The sequence below is a fragment of the Lolium rigidum genome, chromosome 4 (genome assembly GCF_022539505.1).
Source record: "Lolium rigidum isolate FL_2022 chromosome 4, APGP_CSIRO_Lrig_0.1, whole genome shotgun sequence".
Taxonomy (NCBI): Eukaryota; Viridiplantae; Streptophyta; class Magnoliopsida; order Poales; family Poaceae; genus Lolium; species Lolium rigidum.
The window spans coordinates 271855217-271871591 of NC_061511.1; the positions used below are offsets into that span (position 1 = coordinate 271855217).

General features: G+C 45.6%; 2 protein-coding genes across 2 annotated transcripts; both read left to right on the forward strand.

The window, feature by feature from the left end:
* Positions 1 to 3973: 3973 nt before the first annotated feature.
* On the forward strand, positions 3974 to 6753 carry LOC124650585 (nascent polypeptide-associated complex subunit alpha-like protein 1). The gene is made up of 4 exons (XM_047190100.1): positions 3974 to 4138; positions 5143 to 5230; positions 5978 to 6102; positions 6180 to 6753. The coding sequence occupies exons 1-4, from the start codon at positions 4064 to 4066 to the stop codon at positions 6513 to 6515; spliced, it is 624 nt and encodes a 207-aa protein (XP_047046056.1). The 5' UTR covers positions 3974 to 4063; the 3' UTR covers positions 6516 to 6753.
* Positions 6754 to 11361: 4608 nt separating this feature from the next.
* On the forward strand, positions 11362 to 15531 carry LOC124707759 (DNA-directed RNA polymerases II, IV and V subunit 12-like). Its single transcript, XM_047239442.1, has 3 exons — positions 11362 to 11497; positions 11768 to 11860; positions 15252 to 15531. The coding sequence occupies exons 1-3, from the start codon at positions 11455 to 11457 to the stop codon at positions 15272 to 15274; spliced, it is 159 nt and encodes a 52-aa protein (XP_047095398.1). The 5' UTR covers positions 11362 to 11454; the 3' UTR covers positions 15275 to 15531.
* Positions 15532 to 16375: the final 844 nt, after the last annotated feature.

Sequence of the window (16375 nt, forward strand, 5' to 3'; positions counted from 1 at the left end):
GATTCTCGAGATCTCCTCCGCACCCCGCCGGAGAGGGGATTCATCTCCCGAGGACTCTACACCGCCATGGTCGCTCCGGAGTGATGAGTGAGTAGTTCACCCCCGGACTATGGGTCCATAGCGTAGCTAGATGGTTGTCTTCTCCTCATTGTGCTTCATTGTTGGATCTTTGTGAGCTGCCTAACATGATCAAGATCATCTATCCGTAATACTCTATGTTGTGTTTGTCTAGATCCGATGGATAGAGAATACCATGTTATGTTAATTATCAAGTTATTACATATGTGTTGTTTATGATCTTGCATGCTCTCCGTTACTAGTAGAGGCTCTGGCCAAGTTTTTGCTTTTAACTCCAAGAGGGAGTATTTATGCTCGATAGTGGGTTCATGCCTCGCATTGACACTGGGACAAGTGACGTAAAGTTCTAAGGTTGTGTTGTGTCGTTGCCACTAGGGATAAAACATTGGCGCTATGTCCGAGGATGTAGTTGTTGATTACATTACGCACCATACTTAATGCAATTGTCTCAAGAAAGAATTTTGGTTCATAGAGGATGACATGCGGGACCCATGATCCCGCATCGTAAACGGCTCGATCGGAGAACGTTGAACGAGATGGCGCGATCGAGAAAAAACAATGCCGAGAGAGGCTGCCATCCGGGCCCTACATCCCTCGGCGGTGCGGATTTGCGTTGACTCGGCCGGCGAACCCGAGAATTCGCGATGCACCACGTCCCGGGCCACCATACGCGACGTTTTGGCCGCTTTCGTCGGGCTAGGTGGCCTCAAAAACGAGAAAAAAAAGTTTTGACATGCACCACGGAGGGACCAAAATCGTCGGCCATGGTACACCAGCAACCACGGCGCGACTTCAACTTCGTCGGCCATGGCAACTTTTCTTGTAGTGTAGACTAGGGTTTTAGTCGGAAGTAGAGGGCAAGTAGATCTCGAAGGTTTCAGCCGAAAAGTACTCGACAATTATGAAAACTAGGGTTGTGTGAAACAATGAGTCGATCCTCTCTTTGTCCCTCGACCCCCCCTTATATAAGAGGCGGAGCCGAGGGATTCATAATACATAAGTTACAGAGTTCGGGAGGGTTTCTAACCCGTCCCGTAAAATTACAAGTCTATATTTCCTAATACAACTCTAACTTTCCTTAATATAACTTGGGCTTCTAAACTTCATATTCTTCGACTCGTGGGCCTTCGGTAAACCCCGGGTACCATCTTTGGCAGGCCCATTGGGGATGCCTATGTCACTAAGTTAGTTTTCTTTCAATGTAGATGTCTTCTTCTACTCCGCCTCCATCACAGTTGGAGCCGATCGTGGCTACACCAATCTCTTTCGCCCCTCCGCCATTCATCCCTGTCTAGTTGGATCCCGCCAAAGGATCCTACAAGTCCATTGAAGGAGCCAGTTCCAACCCGGCGGACCTAGCCGGAAAAGAAAAAATGCATAGGAAGGTGCACGAGGTCACCGCCGCCAAGAAATCCAAAGCCCGAACTCGCGAAGGCGAAGTTAAAGGGCAATGGTGGCCCTGCACCACCACCACCGAAGATGAACTCCGCAACTTCGAGGCGGAGGGATTCTTAAAACCCGAATCCTGGAGAGTGGTTCTGGGTGCCCTAAGCCCGGCGCCCGAAGCCGTAGACTGGGTGCTGACAAGGGTGTTAGTGGACATGGATTCTCCTTGCCTCCGAGCGATTTCTTCTCAGAAATCCTCGAGGTTTACAAGCTTCAACCCCACAACATCTCTCCCAACAGTGTCCTCGCCATCGCCAACCACGTCGCCCTCTGCGAGGGTCATCTCCGGGTAAAACCTGATTTGGCCCTCTTTCAGTTCTTTTTGTCCGTCAAGAAGGAGACGGCCCCGCAGACTTCTTCGCTCGCCACCTGCGGGAGCATTACCTTCAAGATCCGCACCGGTCGCGTCTACCCTCACACGGATCGTCACGAGTCCGTGAGGTACTGGTCCGGGGGATTCTTATATGTGAAGGACATCTCAGATCCGGCAAGCCCGAAGACCCTGCCGACGTTCAAGGACGGGCCCGCCAGCGAGACCCCCGCGTGGACTAACTGCCTGCATATCTCCGAGTCACCAACGTTGACAAGGATGGTTAGGCGGATCTGCAAGCTGATGGAATCCAGCTTGTCGGGGAAGGACCTGACGCTCTCCTGGTTCACCAAGCGGATCCAACCCCTCCAACACCGTGATTGTTTGATGTATGAGTACAGTGGCCGCGACGACACCATGCACGCCACCAAGGATAACCTTTCTTCTGATGCCCTAGACAAGCGGCTCCGGGTTATGATCAAGATTCCGCGTGACGTTCACTCTCATGCGTGTCAATTTGACATACACACGGATGGTGCCGGCACAACGGTAAGTTTTCCGACTGATCATTATTTCCCTTTTTATGCCTTCAAAATTGTCTAAGGACTTTGTCTTGTGTATACAACTCGACTCCCTCGAGGAGAAAGATCTTGGGACCTTGACCCGGATCCCACACGCCGGCACAACGAACCCGGAAGCCGCGTCCGACGTGGAAATTCCTGAGGGCCCTCCTCCCGCAAAACGTAAGAGAGGCGCAGCCTCCGGGTCGGCGCCCAAACGCGCGCGTGAAGCCCCCAGCGCCGCGGCCACCAAGAAGCGTGAGAAAGAAAAACAACGTCTCAAGGAGATCGACACCGGCGAAAGCTCGCAGTCCAGCATAGAGAGGGTCTTCAACAAGCCTGGGTAATAACTCAATTTCCGACTGACTCTTTTTGCAACTTATCTCAAAATATGCTAAGTGTCATGTTCTTTTCATCATGCAACAACGTTGCCGGCAGTAAGCCCCAGAAGAAGAAACTCAAGCCCTCACCTGCCTTTATGCCAATTACCCCGGAAGGGGAGGTTCCGCCAAAGCCTTCCTCCTCTGTAGCTCAAGATCCCAAGAATGTCATCAACCTTGATGATATTCCGACACCTACCGCAGACTCCGGCAAAGACGCTTCCTCCTCCAAACCTCCGCCTGAAGAACCCGAATCAACCTCGACTGAAGCTCCGGCTAATGATGCCGCAAAGAAATTATTGCTAAGTGGTGCCACTGGTACGCCCCAAACGCACCCACACTTGTTTCCGGTTCTTCGAAAAGCTCCCCTACACCAGCGCCATACGAAAATGGCGGTGGTGCTCTGGCTTCATTTCCTCCTTGAAGGCGTCGCCTTGGGACCGCAGACAGCTGGACGGGAAGTGTGTTGCTTCGGTGAGTGGTTGGTGCTGGCGTGCGATTGTGGTGACGCTCCACTATGGTTGGTCAAAGTGATATGCTCGTTATACCCTCGACTCCTCGAGCATGGGTGAGAGGGGATAGGATTCCCCTTTTCGACATCAACATCTCAGTGGCGGTGTGAGAGACGATGACTTCAAGTCTCAACCTTGCAAGGTGGTTTGTTGCCATATGTTCTTGTTGTGTCTTCTTTTGGAGACTTCATCCTAAAGCTTGCGTCTTACTGGGTGGTTGGTGTTGCGGATGATGATGTTCGTGGATAGCTCATGGGAAGAGGTTGCCGTGCTCGATGTTATTTTCGTTGACAACCCACCTTGTGTTTTCATGTGCTATAGGATGAGCCGTTCTGCATTTTGATAGTACGACGCCCTTTGGCGGAAGGTGAGAAGGCATGGGCCTCTTCGAAGGTGGAGGCAGATGACACGGCAACAACGACGACTCAGAGGTACGAAAGGCATGATCTTTCTCCGGCGGCATGCCTAGTTTCACACGTTTCTTCTCCAACTCAAGCTAGGTTTTTTTTTTGATACTGGGCCCATTGTTTTTTTGAGAGTGATACCGGGCCCATCTGAACTTCGTCCTCCAGGCAGCCTCATCATGCATACTGGGCCGAGAACTCCAGACCTACCGGCCCATTCATGCCACTCGTCACCCGTATAAAACGGCACGAGTCTATGCGCCGTCTCCGTCGCAGTGACTCCCTTCCCTTGCGCCTCCACACCTCCGCACTCCCAGCTTAGGGTTCTAGGGTTTCTGCCAGCCGCGCCGGCGCCTCCTCCCCGCACCCCGCCATGACGGCAGAGACCGCCGCGCAGGAGGAGCTCCTCCGCGCCGTCCTGGAAGAGCAGAAGAACGCGGCAGCGGCGGTGAGGATCTAGCCCTCCTCACCTCACTCCTGCCCTCGTCTGCGATCCGCGCGGCCGGATCGCGGCTGCGTGCTGCGGGAGAACGCTTATTTTGTTGCTTTTTTTGCATGTTTGGGGTCGTATGCGGTGAAACTTTTGGTAGATCTCGCACGCGTTACGGTTTCAGTGTCTAGGGATTGGTTGCTCTGTTTCGTAAGGTTGGTGATTTTTTCTGTGGGAGCTCGCTGATAAACTGCCTCTGTTTCTGAACGGCTTGGTGTTACCTTCTTTTAAATTTTGAACCTGTAGTAGTTGAATCTTCCTTGTGGGAACATGGCGTGCTAAAACTAAATACAGTTCAAAGCTATAGGCTTAACATTTCTGACACAAGATCATAACGACTACAGCATATTTAAGTTTTGTTCTGTATAAATTACTTTTTTCAGACTTCTGCTCACAAATAATATGACCTTTCAGAGGCTCAGCACAGTACCAACTAATTTAAGTCTTATAGGCCAGACTCCATGTTTGGTCACCAAGTAGGTCTGGGAACACATCCATTTATGTTTTGGATGTTGGTAGTGAGCAACAAAACCACAAAATGGAGTACATGATTGAAGCTTGCTCATGGTTGCTTATCTACAATTTTGATAGGTTCTTTGGTTATATTGTACTATGACCCAAATTAGTTGATATTCTATCATGAGAACTACACATCATTGCTTTGAACACCCACATGTATCATCATACTTATGTCTCAACTATGAACTCCATTTCTGTTGGATATACTATTCTTCATAAATCTTGACTAGAAGAAGTAACTACTTTGCCTCTATTTGTGACACTAGTATTCTTGCAATCATGTCATGCTAACTGATAAATGGTAAATTTAGGAGCATTGTTTATTTGATTTTGGTCTTGTGCTTTCAGATTATAAGCATATATTTATTCTGTTCGTATTTTGTTTCTTTAGTTGCCATTACCGGTCAGTAATTTGAACTTGTAAAAATCCATTGTACGTTCAGGGAGGAGATGAGCCGGTAGTTGAGGACGACGATGATGAGGATGACGATGATGATGATGAGGATGACAAAGATGATGATGATGCTGAGGGTATGATGTTCTAGTCGTTTTTATCCATTGTTGGCTAATCTTATACGTGCTCCTACATCAAGTATTTGGTTTAGTTTGTTATTGTATGAAAAATTGTGTGAAGGAATTTACAAATTGACAGTAAGGCTAGAGAATTCAGAGCTATAATTTTTTTTTCTGATAAACGATTCAAAACTGGCATATTTGTCTTAAACATTTGCTGCACTTTTCTCCTAGCTTTGGATAGTGGGTGTACTATGTGTATTTAATGGCGTGCTAGGTCCATTTTAGTGCTATGCTGCTATATGCATTGATCATATCTTTTCGTTGACATCTGAAATGATCTCAACATATAGGTACATTTTTTTACTGCACACACAGTAGTACTTTACCAACTTGGCCGAAATATTTGCTTAGTATCTTTTAGGATGTTCTATTATAATTTTTGTTTCTATACCCACCCACGATTTCTGGTTACCACCAACTGATACCTTTTCCATTTTTTTTTCTCGTGGTTGACAATATTTTTTGTGTGGTCATCAAATAAGCTGATGAGTTGTATTTGTAACTTGGCCAATACATAAGATGGTGTAATGGGAGCTCTTATTGTACATGCCTTTTTACTCTGTAGCATGACCAATTGGTAATTGGGCTATGTTTGTTGTAATGAAGCTGTTCATTTGCATGCTATCTTTTTATTTGCTGGAAACTTAAAATTGTGAACTGGTCTTTGTTCTCAACTTTAACCTTCTATGCTCTGGTAACCAGGAGCTGATGCAAGTGGAAGATCTAAGCAGAGTCGGAGCGAGAAAAAGAGCAGGAAAGCTATGCTGAAGCTTGGCATGAAGTCCATCACTGGTGTGAGCCGTGTAACTGTCAAGAAGAGCAAGAATGTGAGTTTCTGAGTGCTGTTATCTTTCCACAAGCATATTTGTTATTTTCTTGCTGCTAACTTTTGTTTCTTTGTCAGATCCTGTTTGTTATCTCCAAGCCAGATGTCTTCAAGAGCCCCGCTTCTGACACCTATGTCATCTTCGGTGAGGCTAAGATCGAGGATCTGAGCTCACAGCTGCAGTCACAGGCTGCAGAGCAATTCAAGGCGCCTGATCTGAGCAGTGTCATCTCAAACCCTGGGGCTTCGGCAGCAGCTCAGGATGATGACGAGGATTGTGACGAGGAAGGGGTAGAACCAAAGGACATTGAGCTGGTGATGACCCAGGCCGGCGTGCCGAGGGCGAAGGCTGTGAGGTCACTCAAGGCTGCTAATGGTGACATAGTCAGTGCCATTATGGAGCTGACGAACTAGCTGTGTGCCCAACCTATGATATTACGGTCATCCTTACCTTGTTTCCATGGGAATACATGAGTTGTAACGGTCCTGTTGTCATGTGTGCACACTTTGAGCTGCTATGTATTAAGCAAGACTGGAAGCAATGTGGAAAGAGGCTTCTTTTTCATGCATTGGAACAAATCCTGGGTTGGTTTCTCTATGATTGTCTTTGCAATCTGGGGCAGGTGAAGATTCCTTATCAAGCTTTTGTGCATTTGTCTCACTGTTGGTAGGATATAGCTGACCACATTGGCAGAGCATGAAGATGTTCAAGAATGAGTCGACAATCAGATTGGCCGACTTGAAATTCATTGCGGTGTTCTCTTTCAGTCACCAGGATGTGTTTTGGATAGGAAAGATCGCACTGTGCGTATGTTCGACTATATGGATATCTGAAGTGAAGGACCTATCGGGACGGTGCCTCTCACGGTTCTAACAGATGAGCCGATCCCTGAATCCATGTTGGTGTTCAACCTCTAATAAATAAAGCGCAAATAGGCAACCTTTAAGAGCAAGTACAATAAGTCCTAGTCAGCTGGCTATAAGGATTAAAATAGTACTCCCTCCGTCACGTAATAGGTGTCGCAGGGCTAGTGTAAAACAGTTTTTGCAATTGAACCCTTAGTATTTCGAAAACATCACCATCCAATCCCAAATCGTATCTCCCAAGATCGCGTGCGCGGGCTCCCGCCGGCGGATCGCACGCCCGTGACGACGCCGGAGTTCCGCGCCCCGTGCAGCCTGGCAGCGGGGGACTCCCGCGGTCGATGCCGCAGGCTCCCGCCGGCGGATCGCGCCGCCCTGACGCCGCCCCGTGCGCCTGATGCCGCCGAAATTCCGCGCCGCCGCCGGAGCTTCACGCGCCGCGCACCTTGGTGCCGGCGGAGTCCCGTGGTCGATGCCGCAGGCTCCCGCCGGCGGATCGCGCCGCCCTGACGCCGCCCCGTGCAGCCTGATGCCGCCGAAATTCCGCGCCGCCGCCGGAGCTTCACGCGCCGCGCACCTTGGTGGCGGCGGAGTCCCGCACCCCTCGCAGCGTGACGCCGGCGGAGTCCCGCGCCCCTCGCAGCCTGGTGCCGGCGGAGTCCCTCGCCCCTCGCTGCCTGGTGCCGACGGAGTCTCGCACGCCTCGCTGGCTGGAGCCGGCGGGCCACCCGGTGGAGCTCATAGGCTCATGCCGGCGAGCTGGCGACCTCCCACCCTTCGCGCCGGCGACCTCTCGCAGACGGACGCCACTGGAGCTCGAGGAGTGGAGGTGGAAGATCCCGAAGCTGGTGGAGTGAAGGCGGGCGATCTTGCGGTCGTGGATGTGGAAGACCAGCACCTTCTCGTGCAGGTACCACATTCTTGGCATAATCCTGAAGTTGTTGGAGCTCAACTTGGAGTTTCATCCTAGTAGATCCGGAGATACTGTAATAACCTGCAGATTGTACATGTACTCATCATATGTTTCAGCAACAATGAAATGAACACCATTATCTGAAAGTACTCCTTACTGTATTATCTGAAAGTACACATTACTTTGTCAGCAAAAATGCACACCATTTTCTGAAAGTGGTAATGCTGCAAACTCCACCTGAAATTGCGAGAGAGAAAGCAGCTCTCCTTCTGATAATGCTGTCACCCAGCTTCCTGAAATCAGCTCTGTAGGATTGCAGCCCTTCCAGGCAATGAACAATCAGGGCTGAATAACCCCTGAAGGAGAATATTATCTGAAAATCAATTGGAAGTGGCGGAGAAGCTCCCTGACGGCCGGATGTGATCAGAAAGAGCAAATAAGCAATGCAGTTGGTTACCTATACCCATACTGCCAGATCGGTCAGAGATTCAGAGATGAGGCCAAGGCGCTGCAGGCCAACGCTCCAGGAGATGGCTCCTTGGTCCTTGCATGAAAAATTGGTAACTGCCGCAGAAGATGCGCGGCAATCTATATATGGGCGCTTCTTCACTGCTTTTACCACATCTTTTGTTTGCCTGATTCAAAATTTTAAATGTATTAGCACCAGGTAAGGTTAAAGCTTATCCGCAGATACAAAAGTTAATATGGGCGGATGTCTCCCCATCTACACATTTAAATTTAAACAAAGAAAACAGTCAAAGTTTTCTTTTTAATCCTTCATTGATGCACAAGGTAGTAAGTAAATGATAAGCTATTACAGAGTTGTTTCGTATGGAGTCCAGTAGCTCTACAATCATATGGTATACGACAATGCAGCCTCACGCACCAGAGAGTTGCAGATGAGTGCCAGACTTGCAAGACTTCAACGCGGTTAAGCCGAAAGATCAACAGAATATAATTTCAAACACACTTTTATCATGGAACAACTGCGGCATACAGGTTATGATTTTAAATGTATTAGCACCAGGTAAGGTTAAAGCTTATCTGCAGATACAAAAGTTAATATGGGCGGATGTCTCCCCATCTACACACTTTTACCTATTGGATTGAGATGGTTTCATTTTCAGTATTCACCAGATGTGATAGCTTCCAGGTTATGTCCAGCCGACATTGGTACTCCTGTTTGGAATAGAAAAGCAAATGCAAACAAGATCATATACTGCTACAGATTTATAATGCCTTTTCTTGATCCTATGATAGCAAATTCAGAAATTCATATACTGTAACTATCACTTAACAAATTCAGAAATTCATATACTGTAACTATCACTTAACAAATTCAGAAATTCATATACTGTGGCTCCAAAAAGTAAAACAAGATCATGCTTTCTTTTTTTGGCATAATCATTTTATTTATAGCATTGTTGCATTTGTTTTGGAGTATTCTTTATAGCATGAATATTTTTGTAGGATATGGTCAAGGGAACAAGAGGGGTACAAGATAACAAGAGAAAGAGAATAAACAACAAGACGAGACTCCAATATGATGATCCATTAATTCTCTCCAATGAGTAAGTTCCAATTCTTTTTGTGATTTTTGAAGGAGTTCGATGCTCATCATGTGGACTAAATTTATTCTTCTCTCTGCACAGCTATATGAAGGAACAAATTGACGGCGGCAAACTATATATGCTTGTTTCCAAGAGGAAGAAAGCACCTCTTAGTGGGCACAAGGCCACCTCGGTGGGCACAAGAGGATGTGGGCTCGGCGGCGCAATTGGAAGAGACCGCCCGCGACGAGAGAGAAGGAGAGGACGGCGACGGCGCACGCAAAGGAAAGAGTGAGGGGCGGCGAGGGTGGTGGGCGCGACGACGGGAGCGACGAGCTCGTCGGGGCGGGGCGGGGCGGTGCGGTGCGTCGCCAGGAAGAGGACGAGGTGCGGGGTGGAGGGACACGGAGCTTGGTCGGGAAAAAGAAGAGGTGGTTTTCGTAAAATTGACAATGCGACACCTATTACGTGACGGAGGGAGTATAATATTGCTTAGTTGGATGAGAGAGAGGAGGAGAGAGAAGGAGAGTGGGCTCTTATGCAAGAGCCAGCTCTAGCACGTGCTTCTAGGCACTTTGTGAGAGTGAAAAGTAGGTCATCCATTGATAAAGTACTACATTTTTATAGCTCACTATTGTATGTATTGACTCTAAGTTGGCTATAAATTACAAGGCACTTGGCTTATAGCCAGCAGCTGTCTACACTATTGGAATTGCTCTAAAAAGAATGTTGGTGTTCAACCTTCTCTGACCATGCCTTCTCGTTTCTTTTCGTCAAAGTGCTCTCAAGAGGTGGGAGAACTATGTTTTACAACACTGAGTTAGCACCTACACTAGCAATATTTTTTTTTTTGGCTTAAGTGTATTTTTGGTCCCTCATGTCTTGCCAAAGTCTAACTTTGGTCCCTTAACTCTGTTTTGATCTGAACTTGCCCTCAAACCCTTAATTAAGTCCAATTTTGGTCCTTCGTACCGGTTTAACGATGGTTTACTGGTTTTTCACTCTTATTTTTGCCACCGTGAACAAATTTGACAGATTTAGTCCACGTAGGACCATCTCACCTAGAGATCAGTTATGCAATTAGCATCATGAATATTCACCAGTGAGATCATGATCATTATCCGTCTAGCGTAGTAACCCTAACTCTTCCCTAACACCTAGCGGCGGTTCCTGACACTACGAGAGTGGATAAACTGGACGAGAAAGGCAGAATCGATGGACATGCGTGGGTTTTATGTTAGGAGAAAATCAGTGGCGAGGACGGCTGCACCAACCGAGAAAGGCAGAGGGGGCACACATGTGTGTTAGGGCAAGGGGATTTCTTCTATTTGTTGACTGATGACAAATGATCCCACACAGATTAAAACCAGTCATTTTTAACGAAAAAAGAGTCAAAAACCGGTCAACCATCATTAAACCCCTATCAGAGACCAAAATTAGACTCAATTAAGAGTTTGAGACCAAATTTAAACCAAAACAGAATAAAGGGGCCAAAATTAGATTTTTACAAACTTGAGAGACTAAAAGTGCACTTAACCCTTTTTTTGGAGGGACAACCTATGATATCTTTTTAGGCTGCGCTAGTTACAACTTACTCCCTCCATAAAATTTAAGATATAAGGCGTCCTTAAATTTTCCTGACGATTTACAACTTTAGCTATAATTTGTATTTATAATATTTTCATAAAAATTTGTATAAATATTTTTTCTTGTTAAGAGCCGGAGGGAGATTCTTTTCAGAGAGGGACTGAGTTTTGTGAGGGGAGAAGAAACAAGAGAGGGAGAGTGATTTGTTTTTTTGAGGGAAAGAGGGAGAGCGAGCTAACTGGTATGGAATCGATCGGTCCAGACCGAACGAGCTACTGATTTCACGGCCCATTAAAGCACGGCAAGTGATCCAGCCCGTCAAGCTTTGCCTCCCCGTTTCCCCTTTTAATCCCTGCACGGGCGCTGCCTCTCACCAACCCTAACCCTTCTAAACCCTAGTCCAGCCCCCGGCCCCCGCACGAGCTTCTCCCCGATCCCGATGGATCCGCAGCAGCCGGAGCCGGTCAGCTATCTCTGCGGAGGTAATCTATCTCTCTTTCCCCCGATTGCTTGCTGGCGGTTTGATTTCAGTCGGTTTGTCGGTCATCTTGTCTTGATTCGATTTGTTGGGCACGAAAAGAGGCACAAAATGCGCGCGCTCGCGTGTGGTGTGGATCTTTACTTGTTCAAGGCCCTGTCAATTAGGGGCGGATTGTTAGCCTCGCTCGCTGTCCGCTGGATTTGTCGCTGTTTATGAAGTACAAGTAATTAGATTTCTTCTTCATAATTTTAACTAGTATGTGCTTCTTCAGATTGCGGAGCGGAGAACACGCTGAAGGCAGGAGATGTGATCCAGTGCCGTGAGTGTGGCTACCGCATCCTGTACAAGAAGCGCACCACCAGGAGTACGGACACATCGATTTATCCTCTCGATCTCTCATAAATCTCTTAACTATTACTGTGGTAGTTTCATTTTACAATGGCGGCTGCTTCTTTGCACTTGTTCCGTGGGTTCGCAATTGCTTGTGCTATTTCAACGTTATTACTGGTCTTCTAGTTAGCCGAACTGGGTTCCTAGCAACCACCTCATATGAAAAATAGTACTGTGCAGTTACTTTTAGGAAAAAAAAGCTACGTTGCATCTAAAACATTGAAAGTCAGCTATCACATCACATACTATTTATCACCCTCAATAAGTGTTCTCCCTCCTGCTTCACCGATCAAAATATTTGATCGCTGAACATTTATCATTGCTTATCAAGTACCGTATGTACCAATGCATGATGGATCTAAGTACATACCAGTTGTATGGATTCACTGGAATTCATGTAAACTGTGTACATGCTTTTATTTACTCGTGCAATAGTTCACGACTTGCTCAAGATAGGATGAAGAACAGTACAGAAATTTGGAGTTTGAAGAAGTCTTCATAACTTCTTGAACCGTGGGGAAAGCTGCATAACATCATTAAATCGGAAATCACATTTTTATCCCAAAGTCGCTAGCTAGCACAATTTATGGGGTATTATATATGGTTTTGATTTTATGAGTTTAAGCAGATTTTTTTTACTGGGGTTCAACTTGTTATCTGGAGTTCTTATAGGAACATTGAAATACAATAATTCAGGATGCACTTGGACCATCACTACATCATATTAGGCCTTGCTGAAATTTGTACTAATGCACGTCAGGTGTGTGCCTGGTGTATGGTTATACAAGTGTCTATGAACCTTGCTCATGCTTTCATTTACTTACGCAATAGGTTCTGACTTGCCCAAGATAGATTGAAGGGCCATATTGAAATAGGAAGTTCAAAAAAGTTTACGTAACCTCTTGAACCTTGGAGAAAAGCCGCATAACACCATTAAATTGAAGACCACATTTTTCTACCCTAAAATTGCCTGGAGACACAATTTCTGGGGTAAAATATGTAGTTTGAAGCTTATGAGGTTATGCGGATTTTTCTCCTAGGTTCAAGTGGTTATCTGGATTTTTTTATATAGAAACTTCGAGATACACTAGTGCACATTGGATGCAAGTATGTGCCAGTTATATATGGTCACTCGATTTTATACCAACCTTGTGCATACTTCTACTTGTACAATCAGTTGTAAGTTAGAATGAAAAACCATATTGAAATAGGAAGTTCAAAAATGTCTTTGTAACCACTTGAACCTTTGGTGAAAAGCAGCATATCACCATTAAACTGAAAACCAATTTTCTATCCCAAATTTGCTTGCAGACACCTTGAAATATAATTACGGAGTATATATCTTTGGAAGTACATGTGGTCCATCACCATGTCATTCTTGTTATTGCCTAACTTAGTACTCTATGCACTACTGCACATTGGCTGCAAGTATGTGCCAGGTATATATGGCCCATCGAGCTTATATGAACCTTGTACATGCCTCCTATTAATTGGCGACTATCAAATATATCAGAAAATGTTACAAGATTTAGATTAATTGAATTAAGTATAAGTTCAAGACATATTAGAGCTCTAACCATGTTTCGGCTTGTGATCAATCCATAGATACCAATCGAACATAAATAGACACTCAAAAAAAGTACAGGCTCAAACAGCATTAATTATTATCAATCCTGATTCCTTTCAATATGAGCACAAGAATTGAACCATTTACTTGTGCAATAGTATGTAAGTTAGAATGAAGAACCATATTGAAATAGGAAGTTCAAAAAGTCTACGTAGCCTCTTGAACCTTGGTGAAAAGCCGCATAACACCATTAAATTGAATAACCAAATTTATATCCAAAATTGCTTGCAGACACAATTTCTGGGGTAAAATATATGGTTTTGAGTTCAAGAGGCTATGTGGATTTTTCTCTTAAGGTTCAAGTGGTTATCTAGATTTTTATTATAGAAACTTTGAAATAGAACATATTTTTGAAAATACATGTGGGCCATCACTATGCCATTTTTTGTAATGTTTTTTTTTTTTTTTTTTCATATTTTCAATTATTTTACTCCCTCCGGTCCATATTAATAGACTCAACTTTATCTAGATTCATATGTATGTAGTTAAGTTTTTAGACTAGATGCATGCGAATCTAGAGTTCTAGACAAAGTGGAGTCCATTAATGTGGACCGGAGGAAGTACTAAATTTTGGGAGGAGAACATTGGAGTTTGTGTTGTAATAATATTTTGGTAGATGTACATGGCCCTCTCTAACTTCCCTCTTTTTGTGCCTTGAAAATCAATTATTGGAGATATTGTTGCTAATAAGCTAAATAAGTTGACTTCTTAAACGAGAATAACCTGGTTACATGTCCTGGCACAGAAACTTGGTACCATTCCATAATCTCATAAAGACTGCAGCCCCAACCTCACGGTCTCTGCAACTACATAAGCACCCTCACAAGCCACACTTTACATACCATTTTAACCTCAAGAAACAACCACATGGCCCACCTGTTGATATTAAGGGATACAGTAATGATCTCACTACTTTACTGAGGCCTTGTGATGTTTGATGATAAATTGACAGGTTGTAACAAATTGGTATGTTTTAAGTTGTCGCCTAATTGTCGCTTAAATGTCGTTATTTCGTCCGAGCGTTCTGAGGTGGACAGCCTGGATCGATGCCCAGGATTTCTCAGTTAGGCGGGCACCCAGGAAAAATGTTGTCTCCATGCTTGCCTGGGCATCATTGATGCTAACTGCATCGCTCACCAGGGGGAAATCGGCGGGATAAGCTTTACTTTTTGCGTAAGATTGTGCAAAAACTTTAGATCTGGGGGTGGCATGGACAGAGGAGATACAGAGCTGGGGAGCTTGCTGTGGCTCGCCAGCCATGGGGCTGCTGAATCTCGCCATACCCGTTCAGGGCTGCTGAAGCAGCAGTAGAGTTGCGGTTACATGCCTGGGAAGTAGGGGTGCCGGTAGAAGGGAAAGGCTGATGAGAGCGTTTGGGAGCTGCTAGGTTTTCTGTTCTCCTACATCGTTCAGACTGTTAGGTCTAATTGGCTGGCTCTAGTATATGCCTTTTGGGCCGAATTGTCAGACATGATGGGCATTTGATGCCATATTTGTATAATTTCACATTTTTATACTACAATATATTATTTTCGCGCAATGCCTAATCGTTGTTGTTTGTGATTGAATTGAAGTACATAATTTGCTCTCATGGCTTCTTTCATGGAGAAATATATGTTGTATGCTCAATGATGCATCTGGGGGGATTAGATTCCTAGTTAGTAGAAATTATCTGTTCGCAATATTTATTTTCTGGATGGTATATGCAATTTCTGATTAAACCTTCTCACTTGGGCAGTTGTTCAATATGAAGCGCGCTGAAGAGGAAGGAGCAACATTTGCCAGCCAAATGAGCTGATAAGCTGTAATGGAGCAGTGTATAGTACTTCTAAGTTGTTGATGAACTTTGTTTGGCCTAAAGTGTTAGAACTTGTTGAGGTGTACTTAGATTTGATATATTTGAGAATTGAAAGTATGCCTTTGAGCTGGGAATCGGGAAATGGCTTCCTATTGCTGGAACTGTTTCATGCTCGTACGGTGTATCATTGATGATTGTATTGCGAATCATCATTTGTCTATGATTTGTGGAGTCCTCCATTCTCGGCTTTGTTGCTCATAGTGTTAATTCTTTGTGCCATGTTTAGCTTAGGCAAAGTGAGCTTCGATGTCCATTGTATCCCCAGATTGGTCAATGAATCTGACAAATGCACATACCACTCTTGTGTTGGTAATCTTTGCTCTGCAGCAGCCGTGTCTGGACATTTTTGCGGGGAATGGTGGTGGAAATATATGCAAAAAAAGAAGTGACGCAAATCCTGTAAAGTACCTATTGGGATTCTATAAATACCCAACAGATTCTATAAATAAAGACATCCATCTCCTCTCAATCTTTGTACCATCTCAGGTTATCAGCATGAATTACTCTAGAGAGTAGTCTACGAACAGAGAAAGAAAGGTAAGAAGAGGATGTTTTCTCTGACCTTCAGTTTTGCTTCTCGGAGTTTCAGCTGGAGCCAGCAGCGTTGCCAGAACAGGATGGAGCCAGCAGCGTTGCCAGAGCAGGAACGGTGGTCTCCGCCACCGCAGGGCAGTGCTTTGTGCCCCTCTCCGTCGCTACGGCCCTAGTGGTGGCCTCCGGCCCCGCCACAACCATCGCCAACACCACCACTGCGTTCATCGCCGTGTGCAGCGCCGCCATTTCGCTGGAACACCAGGACAATAATATCCCGGGAAGAAATCCATGCCATACCATAGGAGATGGCGGATGTGCCGGAAATTGTCGTCGTTGCGCCTGTGTTCACCGCTGTGCCGGAAGTTAGTTAATGCAGAACTCGTTGATGCCGAGTACGAAGATAACTGTGAACTCAAGTTGCTCGACTTCGACGCCATGGACATGGATGAATTGCTGCCCCCCCCCCCCCC

Excerpts from the sequence above, each read along its gene's own strand:
- LOC124707759 (XM_047239442.1), top strand. The coding sequence starts at position 11,455 with ATGGATCCGCAGCAGCCGGAGCCGGTCAGCTATCTCTGCGGAG. Across the intron at positions 11,498-11,767 it reads GGTCAGCTATCTCTGCGGAG|ATTGCGGAGCGGAGAACACG; the intron begins GTAATCTATCTC and ends GTGCTTCTTCAG. Across the intron at positions 11,861-15,251 it reads CAAGAAGCGCACCACCAGGA|TTGTTCAATATGAAGCGCGC; the intron begins GTACGGACACAT and ends TCACTTGGGCAG.
- LOC124650585 (XM_047190100.1), top strand. The coding sequence starts at position 4,064 with ATGACGGCAGAGACCGCCGCGCAGGAGGAGCTCCTCCGCGCCGTCCTG. Across the intron at positions 4,139-5,142 it reads AGAAGAACGCGGCAGCGGCG|GGAGGAGATGAGCCGGTAGT; the intron begins GTGAGGATCTAG and ends TTGTACGTTCAG. Across the intron at positions 6,103-6,179 it reads CTGTCAAGAAGAGCAAGAAT|ATCCTGTTTGTTATCTCCAA; the intron begins GTGAGTTTCTGA and ends TTTCTTTGTCAG.